This window comes from Tripterygium wilfordii, chromosome 21 (assembly GCF_013401445.1).
Source record: "Tripterygium wilfordii isolate XIE 37 chromosome 21, ASM1340144v1, whole genome shotgun sequence".
Classification (NCBI taxonomy): Eukaryota; Viridiplantae; Streptophyta; class Magnoliopsida; order Celastrales; family Celastraceae; genus Tripterygium; species Tripterygium wilfordii.
The window spans coordinates 17,060,870-17,072,386 of NC_052252.1; the positions used below are offsets into that span (position 1 = coordinate 17,060,870).

At 36.0% G+C, this 11,517-nt stretch overlaps 1 protein-coding gene across 1 annotated transcript; it reads right to left on the bottom strand.

The window, feature by feature from the left end:
* Positions 1–6,169: 6,169 nt before the first annotated feature.
* Positions 6,170–9,273, bottom strand: LOC119989961 (disease resistance protein At4g27190-like). Its single transcript, XM_038835742.1, has 3 exons — positions 6,830–9,273; positions 6,637–6,701; positions 6,170–6,529 (listed from the first exon to the last, which is right to left on the bottom strand). The coding sequence occupies exons 1-2, from the start codon at positions 9,267–9,269 to the stop codon at positions 6,688–6,690; spliced, it is 2,454 nt and encodes an 817-aa protein (XP_038691670.1). The 5' UTR covers positions 9,270–9,273; the 3' UTR covers positions 6,170–6,529; positions 6,637–6,687.
* Between the last annotated feature and the right edge of the window lie 2,244 nt (positions 9,274–11,517).

Below are 11,517 nucleotides of genomic sequence, written 5' to 3' on the forward strand. Positions count from 1 at the left end.
GGGGATACGCTTCAAACGAGTTTTTTACCAATATAACACTGTCAGACTTAATATTTCCCAATATAGCACTACACGCCATTCAGAATGGCGTGTTCTTTACAATTTTTATACAATCACGCCATCATAGATGGCGTGATCTATTTTGCATTAGTAATGCAATTTTTGGTTCACGCCATTATATATGGCGTGAAAGTAATTTTTGTTCATTCACGCCACTTATATATATATATATATATATACACACACATACATCTATATACATACATACATACATATATATATATACACATCTATATACATACATACATATATACATATATATACAGGAATTCTCCTATGTGGATCAAAAAGTGTGGACTAATTTTGTGGACCAAAATCCAATGGTTGTAATAAAGCACAACACAAGTGGGTGTCACACATTTATTATGGGACCCATCACATCTATAGTTGGAAAACATGTCCATAAATTCTTTTGTGTGAACCAAAAGTGTGAATCAACTTTGTGAACCTACTTTTCAACCATAAATGTGATGGGTCCCATAGAAAATTTATGGTCCCCACTTTTGTCTTGTTTTATTACAACCATTGGATTTGAAGTTCACAAAGTTGGTTCATACTCTTGGTTCACATAGGAGAATTATTCTATATGTATGTATGTATGTATATAGATGTGATAAAGCACAACATAAGTGGGGGGTCACACATTTATTATGGGACCCACCGTATCTATAGTTGAAAAACAAGTCACAAAGTTCATCCACACTTTTAGTCCACATAGAAGAATTCATGTACACATATATATTACATGTATATACACACACATGCATTAAGATATATATATATATATATATATATATATATAGACACACACATATATATGTATGTATAGATCACGCCAACTTTGTTGGCGTGACTATTTAAAATCCAATAGTCACGCCAACTATGTTGGCGTGATTGATGGTGGCGTGAATGGATCACGCCATTCGTGATGGCGTGATCGAATGGCGCGTAGTGCTATATTGCGAAATATTTTCTTGTCAGTGTTATATTACGCGCCATATTGGGAAATATTTTATTGTCAGTGTTATATTGAGAAATATTAAGTCTGACAGTGTTATATTGGTAAAAAACTCCGCTTCAGACAATGCATCATTGAAGGCTAAGCAACTAAGGGAAGATCTCAACCTCAGGCCAAGCCTTTTCAGTCCTCTCTTGAGACAATCCATGAATGAATGAGCTCTCTCGGGCCGCTGACGGCTGTTTTCAATATTATATATTAAAGGTACAATTTTTTTTTAATTCACCTTAAAAAGCCTTCCATTTATACTTTTAGCAAAAAAAATTAGCTTAATAATCAGTTTATTATTGTGGGGAAAACAACATCCCAAGAATAATAAGAGAAGTTGTTTTCCATCTTACAACTCTTTATTTTGAGTTGACTTATTATAAATTTTGTTTGAGTAACTTTGTTTTCTTATCTCCAAACTTCACAAAGTTAGGAAAACATTTTCAGGAAATTGATTTTCCATCAAACAAACGGATCATACAAAAAGAAAATGGTCACCATCAATGATTTCATCGGTTTAATTTTCTTGCCCTACAAATCCTCTATTGAAGAGTTTATCCCCATATATTAATGAGAAAAAAAAGAGAGGATATCCTGAAGTAGAATATTTGCTCAGGATAAAATCACAAATATGACATGAATTTTTTTGAAGAAATTTGCTACTCTCAAAAAACCTAACAAAACTAAGATGTTTCTTAAGACTACCAAACTTGAAACTTCCCACCATTGTGTTTGAAAGTTTATTTCTAACAACAAGATCTAGTAACGAGGAAGGATGAAATTAATTAAGACCGTTGTAGATATGAATGAATAAGGAGGTCATGATTATATTGTCTTTAACGCTAACTACTATTGAGTATTATAGCCATAGGGGAATAAGTCCCAAAATAGTCCCCCTACTTTGTAAAATGGATCGATTGATTTGAGTCATTTTACCTTTTTCAGGTCATTCAAGTCTGTATACTTTGAAGAATAGGCTAAAATGACCCCTCATGTAATTTCCGTCATAATGGAATTGAGATGACAGTTAAATAATTGAGCTGTATTTTATGCTAATTTTTTGTTTACTGACTAGGTGGTCACATGCCTTTAACCAATGAAATGACGACATGTGTCCAAAATAAACATTACCCACAAGTCAAAATTTCACAAAAATCTCTACCAACAAATCAAAATAAGGTGTTGATCAATCTTTGGTTTCTAGTGTAGAAATATGAAAATTTCAACTTCAAATCAAAATCCACCAAACAAATGACATACTCATCATAAAACCCAGAAACCAAAATTTTTTTTCCTGATAATGATAATCTTCTAAGCACAAACACAAGCATTATCCTCAAGAACCCAGCAAGCAAAAGAGCGTCAACAGAGGCCGTCGCAAAGGCACCGCGGATGAATGAAACAACACCGCAGCGAAGCCCGCCCCATGACAAAGAGACGAGATCTAGGGCAGTGGAAGCCCCATGACAATAGATCTATCCCTCGTCAATGTCGTGCGGGCTCAGTCTTGGTGGGTTCTTTGTCACTGCTCAGATGATCCCCAAAACATTTAGATGGCTCTGTTGGACCAAAGGTCCTACATTTTAATGTTGATGATTCAATATTATTGTGCTATTTGATTACATGCACTATGTAATGAATTTAAGATTGAATTTGAAATTGGTTTTTATTGACAAGGTTTAAACCTACTTGTGAACTCACTGATCATTTTTATATCAAATGAATTCGGATTAATCTGAAATTTGGTAGAGACATTATTTACATCATAATAAACATTTTTCATGAAGACATGACTAAGAAATGTTGACTTCTTCTTACTCAAAATCGTTTCCCAAATATCTGTTTGAAATTGCTACGAAATGTTATTATTCAATTGATTTATGTGACTTATTATATGACTATATGATATTTATTTGAGCTGGAAACTTACATACACATTAGCCCATCTATGCAAAGATATTTGGAGAGAGAGTTGGCTGGCATTTGATTTCAAATAAAGAAAGACTTACCATATTTGATTGAAGCCATTAAGCCATGAATTATGGAGAAGGAAATCAAATCAAGGAGTTCTCTTTTTGACTTCCCAAAATCACAATAAATTGAGAAGATCTTGCAGCTGATTCTTCTATGAATAAAGAAGGGGAAAATTCAAGGATGTTTTCAAAATTGGAGGGAAGACTTTGACATTTGAAGTTGATTATGTTACAAGTGCAAAATTCAAAGCTGAATACATAGTTTGACGTGTCAAATTAATGCGTCTAATTGAGAGAGAATCATGGAGCTTTTTATACAAGTCAAAAGAAGTTGGTTCTATCACATGTTCCGAAGACTTTTACAAGGCAAAATCTCATAATTGAAAGAGAATAATCAAGACATTATTGCTGACTTTATGGATGATTATCTCAAGAGCTAAAATCGTGGGAACATGATTTTTCTTGACCTATATAAGCAGCTCCTTAGCACAAGAGAAAACACACAAGAAAGAGTTAGAATTATCAAAGCTACTTGCTCTCAATTTCTCACCCAAGCTCATATAATATTCTTCTATCTTACTTCACCGTTTGCTTAGTGCAAACACAGGTGTGAAGAACTAAATCTTCATTGTTCATCTTCACCGATTGCTATTGCAATTCCAGGTGTGAAGAATCTTCTCTTCTTGTGAGCTCTTCTAAACTCAAATCCGATTTTCTATTCGTGAGCCTCACTTTAAAATCTCTTGAGAGTTCCTCCTAGTTTGTTGAGTGCAAACACTGAGTGAGTGAATCATTGAGCCTATCTTTGTAAAACCCAAACCGGGTACTATATTTGTGAGATTTTGGAAGAGTTAGGGTAATTTTGAAACCTTTGTGTAAGAGTTTTGTGGAGCTCTTGAAAAGCCACACCTTAGTGGAGGTTTGAAAATCCTAGGTGGTGAACCTAGGTAGTAGACGTAGGAGAAGGGTCTCCGAACTACTATAAATTACTTGTGTGTTCTTTACTTGCTTTACTTTTACAGCTTTCATTAACTCTTCTAATTTAACATAACTTGTTTTATTTTATTTACTTTACATTATTGTTTATTCTGTTCATATTGCTATTGTTCTGTAAAATTGCAAGTTAAGTACTTTCTAGTGCTTATCTTGTTAGAAGCTTTGCTTCAATTAGTTCCTATTGTGCAATTTATTCATATTGCTCATATAGGTTCATTTGTGTGCAACTATACTTTGCCATTAATTAAATTGATAGGATTTTGCATCTAGACACATTATATACTTAAGTTACAAGTTTGCTTGGAAATAAATTAGGGAAATTGTATTAGTAAGACTCACTTTGTGTGCTTGGTGTGGTGCTTGATTTGCGAAATTGATATAAGGAGATTTCTATTCGGAATTTGGGGACACAATTCACCCCCCCTCTTGTGTAACCTAGGTCCATCAGGCTCTACATCAACCCGAACCTCTTGTAATATTTTTCGGTTCTTAACAAATGCCTAACAGGTAACAATACTTTCTCACCATAGTTATTGGGCCTAGGTTATAATTATAAGCTAACGCTAGTTTATACTTTGATAATTTACACGTAAAATGTATAATACGTATAACAGGAGAACAAAAAAAAAAAAGCAGCATCAATCAAAGTCTTGCATGAAACCCTCCTCAACATGTCTTTAAATTAGAGTTGGATATAGAGAAGATAAACAAAAAAAAAAATTGAACATCTAATTTACTAATTTTAAGGTTGAAGAGTTGTTGATTTTGAATATATTGCGGAAATTAGATCAAGAATGAGCAAGAAGAAGATTGAGAAGAGAAGAAGAAGATGGTAGCTGAAATATCATATTATTCAACTTGACCGTAACGGCTACATGTCTGATTGTATATATACATGAAAGATTATTTGAACTTGTAACCAACGGTTACTTCGTATGAAAAGACAGTAAGTAATAAATGAAGACACTTATAAACTGTGTCGTTTTACAATAAGCTAATAGACTTTGGAAACAGCCCAAGTCTTTCCCAGCCTAGCCCACATGAGATACTTCGGCCCATGATGAAAGGAACTAGGGCATGAGCTCATAGAAGTTTCACGAACACACTCTTACGCAGATGACAAATTTACCAAAGCCTCTCAGTAGATGTTAGGGTTGTCAAGTTTATCAAGAGTCTGAATGTGCCTTTGTAGTAATCGTGGTTACTTTACTTGTTTAGCCATGTTAAGAGTGTCTGTTATATTAGTTACAAGGGTGTTAGTGTAGTCTGTTAAGTGTGTGCTGAGCTGGCAAGTCTGTTAGTTAACGTCTGTCATACTAGTAGTTAAGTGGGTGCATTAGTTTACTATAAAATCTGTAATCACGAGATTAGTTGACAGTTAAAGAAATGATCAAAGTTCTTTGTGTTGTTTTCCCTCTCTGGTTCATCTCTGTCTCTCATTAGGTTTCTATCTTCTTCCATAGCCAAGGTTGAGGTTGAAAGGGGCTAACAATTACAGATGTCTTTAATTGCTGGGAGATTACCAGGAAGAAGAGACAACAAGATTAATAATTCATGGAACATGTACATAGGGCTAACAATTACAGATGTCTTTAATTGCTGGGAGATTACCAGGAAGAAGAGACAACAAGATTAAGAATTAATGGAACATGTACATAGGGGTAGCAAAACTCTATCAGGTTCGGATGATCGAATTTGTTCGACTCTGATTAAACCAAGTTTGGACATATATTATATGTATGAATTTGGGTTCAAACATTGAAATATTGTCCGGTTTACTTGTCCAGACCCTAATTCCGATTAGGTTATTGTTCGATTTACTTGTCCATATTTAAACCAATCCGGATTTGATCAATTAAGTACGTTCAAAATCTAGTCCGAGTTAGGGTCCGGACATGAAAACCAAACAGCATCAATAAAGTGAGCACGAGCTTACCAAAGTTATAGGACGGCAAAGTAGTCGCAACAAACCCCTAGATTCTCAACAATGGATCAACCACAATAATTAAGGGGAAGGGACTCACCTGCAGAGATTGGAGATAGATTCATAGAATATAGAGGGAAGAAGATGGGAATTGACGGGGCGTCGGTGAAGAGGGTAGACTGGGAACTCAGGAGCGTTGCAAGCGTAGAATGAAAAACAAGCTCAAAGTCTCATTCAAATTGTCTGTCAGGTTTCAATTGAAAGAAATTTGAAATGACAGCATCAAGTAGTAAAACACACAAGTTCCAGTTTCTAACAACGAATTCTGGTAACAATGAAGGATGGAATTGATCAAGGCAGCAGACATGATTATATTATTGTCTTTGATGGTAACTACCATTGAGCAATATTATAACAATAGGCTTTGGCTTTGTTCCCTCACAAGTAAAATCTCCAAGGTCACTCAACTCTGCTCTGCTATTATTTCTTCTGTTGTTGTTGCTTTGCTTATGTTTTCTGAACCAATCCGTAACAGGAAGGATGTTGTAGGAGCTCAGCTTCCTAATCAGCCTGGATTCATTAAAATGGAGGAGTTAAAAGCCCAATTTAGGTGATCAGACGAACAATTCACTAACTCAAAAGAACAAAAATAAATAAATAAAGAAGCTTATTTATACCATTCTCTGCACAGCCTTAGAAGCCATTTATTCTTCTTCCTCCGCTTCCATTTAAAGTAGAAGCCCTGGAAGAAAAGATATTCGTTTGGGCAATGAATGAATAGGTTTGATTGATAGATAGATGAGTAAAAATAAATAGGAGGAAAGAGAAAGCAAGTAATACATACACAAACATTTGTAGATGCATATATACCTCTGTGGTCTTTTATAACTGTGTCTAAGTTCTTGTCTTCAACTGCTATCTCAACCTTAGGATAAGTCTCACTAAAATGAATGGTCTTGAGGTTGGGCGTGCTTTGGCTCCCAGGCAAGTTACCAGTGTAGAAACCAACTAGTTTTGGAAGTTTACTCATCCTTAGATATCGTAATTCAGGAAACAACACCTTATGAACAGCCTTTTCTCCTGTCTCCCTTCCAACTATTTCTTCCAATTCCTCGCAATCATCAACTGTTAGCGATTCCAGTTGCTCAAGTGTTTGAGCTACAGACCAATGGAAAACAACTTTCAATTTGGAGCAATAACGAATCTCCACTGTTTTCAGCCTCATAAAGGAGTAGGGAATGTCAACAAGAACCATGCTACACAACCCCTTAAAGCTCCCTAAATACGAAAGCCGCAGTTCCTCCAAATATTTGAAACAATCTGGCTGTGGAATCTTACTGATTACCTCCTCAGTATTGATCAAGAACTCCAAGTCCATGCAACTTACAACTTGCAATTTTTTCAAGACAGCGAGACTGTCTTTACCAACCAATAGGTAGGGAAGGATGTTTCTGATCACAAAGCAGGTTTCAAGACTTAAAGTACTTACAACCGGCAATAATGTCCCAATCCTGTTTGGCAATCCCATGTCATGTGCATACCCGATGTGCAAACTATTTTCAAAATAGTCAGATATAACATAAGAATAATCATATATCGTCGAGCCCACAGAAATGTGAAAATAATCCAAGTGGGGGAAGACAAAGTTTTCAGGTATCTGTCCAATGCGGTCTATACAAATCTTCAACACATTTAAACGAGGATGAGATTTGAACAGCTCGGCAACACTACAAGACACCATCTCAGTCATGCGTACATCTTCTAATTGCGAAAAATTCCAATCTTCTGCGAGTGTTCCTGTGTAGTTGAAAAGAGATGAATAATTATAAGAGAATGTCAAATCTAGCAACCTCAGGTTCTTCAGCTTCCTTAGTGCATCCAGCGGCTCTTCAAAACAGCACCTTCTAAAGCTGACAACTTCGAGCATTTTGAGCACTCCAAGTGCGCTAATGCCCCGTATCGACATTTCACTAGCGCCATAGCGACCACCATATCTCGGACCAATAAAATTACCATCAATAATTAATGTCCGAAGATTTGTCAGATGACCAAGTGATGGCCCCAATGTTATCCCTTTTCTTTCCCAGTAGTTACGGGTTCGAATTTGATAATGTAAAACTCTGAGCTTTTTCATTCCCTTAAATACTTCTTCTGGCAATTCTTGCTCAACATTGTAGTCATGCGTCAAAAATATCTCAAGATTTGGGCATTCCCAAGCATCAGGGTAATTTTGGATTTCATTTCTCATCAAAGAGATGCCAGTACCATTATATTCATCCATACTCAGTTCCTTTGGCCACTCTTTCAAAACCCCACCATCATTCACAAAGTATTTATCCAACGCAATTGTTTTAGCAACATCACGGACAACATCGTGCATTTTGATGCAGCCTTTTCTTTCACTTGCCACCAGTAAAGAAGAGGATTTAAGATTGTTGATTATCACATGCACTCGTCTTCGGGCATCTTGAATTTTGTCGATTCTCTTAAATGTATTCAACCCTACCCCATATCTAACCAACCTTTCTATTTCAATGTCATAATCCTCCGGGAATAAACAACAAAGTAGGAAGCAAGCCTTGGCCTCATCTCCTAAATAATCATAGCTGAATTTTATGCACTTGAAAACATTTTTCTCCATGCCTTCAATACTTGTAGGATTTGATTTCTCGAGCTCTAGAGCAGCCTCTTTCCATTCTTCTAAGTCTTTGCCTCTCATAGCATTTCCCACTGTCACAAGAGCGATAGGCAAACCTCCGCACTCTTTGACAAGTTTCTCTGCCACATTTCTCACCGTGGGAGACTCAATAATGTCACCAACTTGCAACTTAAACAACTCCCAAGATTCTTGTTTATTTAAGACATCAAGATTGACAATACTTGTAGCTTGGTCCCTGCTGCCCATGGCAGTGCACACCTGTCTACGTCTTGTGGTGATGACAACTTTACAACCCTTATGATCTTCCCTTGAAGGAATGCCGATAGTATTTAGCTCAAGTTTTTCCCAAACATCATCCAATATAACAAGGATCTTATTCTCTTTTTTTATTCGATCACATAACCGAGCCGCTCTTATCATCTCACCTGTTTCTCCTAGTTTTAGACCCAAAAACTCCGCTATTTGATCTTGAATACTTTTGACAGTTATAGTTTGTGACACCACAGCCATAGCCACATTGTCGAAAAGCTTCTCTTCTTTGCATTTTCTGGCAATTTCTTTCACCAAAGTGGTCTTTCCAACACCCCCCATTCCATGTATCCCCACAAAATTAGTAAAATCTTTTTTCAATGCATCCATGACTTGTTCCATTGCTACTTTCGTGGTTTGAAAGAGAACAATATCTTTGGAGGTTATGGAATCTATTCCCGGAGGAGGTGCAGGGAGAGAAACGTTAATGTCAAATACTTTGTGTCCTTCACATAGCCTTTCTATTTTCTTATGTTTCTCCATTGCTTCTGCGCTTAGCAAGTAACGTGTTTTCACATCAGGAAACCACCCTCTAAAACATCTCTTGTTTCCTTTCCCATTGTCTTCCAAAAACTTTCTGGCCTCGGTCTTGACTCCCTCAACACTTGCTATCCAATGTAGAACATTCTTTCGGATTACTTCACCATTTCGTTCTGCTGCTTCAATGGCTTCATGCACGTCCTTCTCCATTTCCTCCAGGGTTTCAAATTGGTTTTCTAGAGCCGTAATGTTATCATCATAGTTTTCCAGATAACCAAAGTGCAACTTAATTGAATCCAACACACAGTCTGCAATTTTTCCGAAGAAGTAGTTCACAATTTCCATTGCCCTGACTGAGAAAGAAGAATGAAGATGGAGAAAACTTATAAAGATTGCAGAATGTAAGGAAAACAATTAATCCTCTCCATCCAAATTCTTCTTCTTTGTTATGTGTTTAGTTTGTGAGTGAGTGAGTGTTTCTGTTCCTTCCAATTCATGTAAAGGATTAGTGATGTTAATTTCTTTGCTATGACATTATTTGAAATTCCGTTGACTCATCTCTACACAGATGTAATAAATTTAAGTTGGGATAATGGTAAATGATATATTTTAGACATAATTCTAATGGTAAATGATACATTTGTTTTTCATAATGGAAACCATTATACATACAAGTAGAAATATTAGGGCAGAAGAAACTGCTGGTAGTAAAGAACGACAAGGATCGGATCATAAGAGCGTACCTTTTTGTGATCTTAAAGAAGTTTGCAGTAAAGAATGACCAATACTCGAGCCAAAAGCTGCATAATATGAGATGAGAGTGAAAACACAATAGGATATGACTGACAAATTTTTTTTATTAGGCAATGGGGATATTTTCAATATTCCATTAGTTGTATATCAACATTCTAACAAAAGGGACAAATTTTAGGAGATGGTGCCGCTACAGTTGGTGACGAACTCACTCTTTACCATACTTCAGTCTGTTAGATTTTCTTGTTGGACGGGAAAACATTCAGTTAAAGAAATGATTGGATCCATCCTCAATAGGAAGATATTTCGAGCATTGATCATATTTTTTTGTGATATTGTTAAAGGACAAAAGCTGTTGATTCTTTTTCCATACATACTATTTTCCAATCAAAACTTACTAACACAAAGAACCACTAAATTAAACACTCATCAAAAAACCAAGAAGGGTAACAAATTTAAGGAAGGGAAATTTTGGTAGCCATGCCAAACGAAGGCGAGCAAATAATCGAAAGAATAAATTTTGGTAGCCATATCTGAAGTTTATGATTGTCGAGGTGTGTGTGAAGCTTGTCAGTTAGGTAAGCTACAACAGGAAGAATTTCCAACAAACTCAGCATGTAGAGCAAGTGAGAAATTGGAACTGGTTCACAAACGTTTGTGGACCTGTGATTACTGATTCTTTTTAAGTCAGAATAGGCACTTTATACTCGTTGTTGATTATTGGTCAAATGTCATTGACACTCTCTGTTGTCGAGACCATTTCTATATACACGACATCATTTTGAATTTGCAAGAATTAGACCCCTTGTGCTTTGGTGTACTTCTTGAGCAGCAAATCCCAAGTGTACAGTGTACGTATTCAAAAAATTTAGGACCCTGGTGGAATCTCAGAATGGAAAGAAGATCAAGACCCTAAAGTCTGACAACCGGAAGGAATACACTTGTGCAAATTTCAATGAATTATGTGAAAATGTTGGCATAGCTTATCAATTCACTGTGAGTCATTCTCCAGAGCATAATGATGTTTCTGAGAGGAAGAACATGACAAGGTGTATCCGTGTATGATAATGGAGAAAAAAAATTACCAAAGAATGTCTGGGTTTTAAGCAGTGTATACAACTGTTTATCTCTTAAACAAGTTGCCAACTAAGTGTATTGAAAGTATAATTTCAATTTAGGCATGGTTTGGCACTGAATCAGTTAAACACCTAAAGGTCTTTTGGATCATTTTGTTATACTCAAATATTCATGGGTGAAAAGAAGCAAACTTGATGAGAAGGCTAATATGAGCATCTTTCTAGGATACTCATCTCAAGCCAAAGGGTATAGAGTGTATAATCTGCACACCAGAAGAATT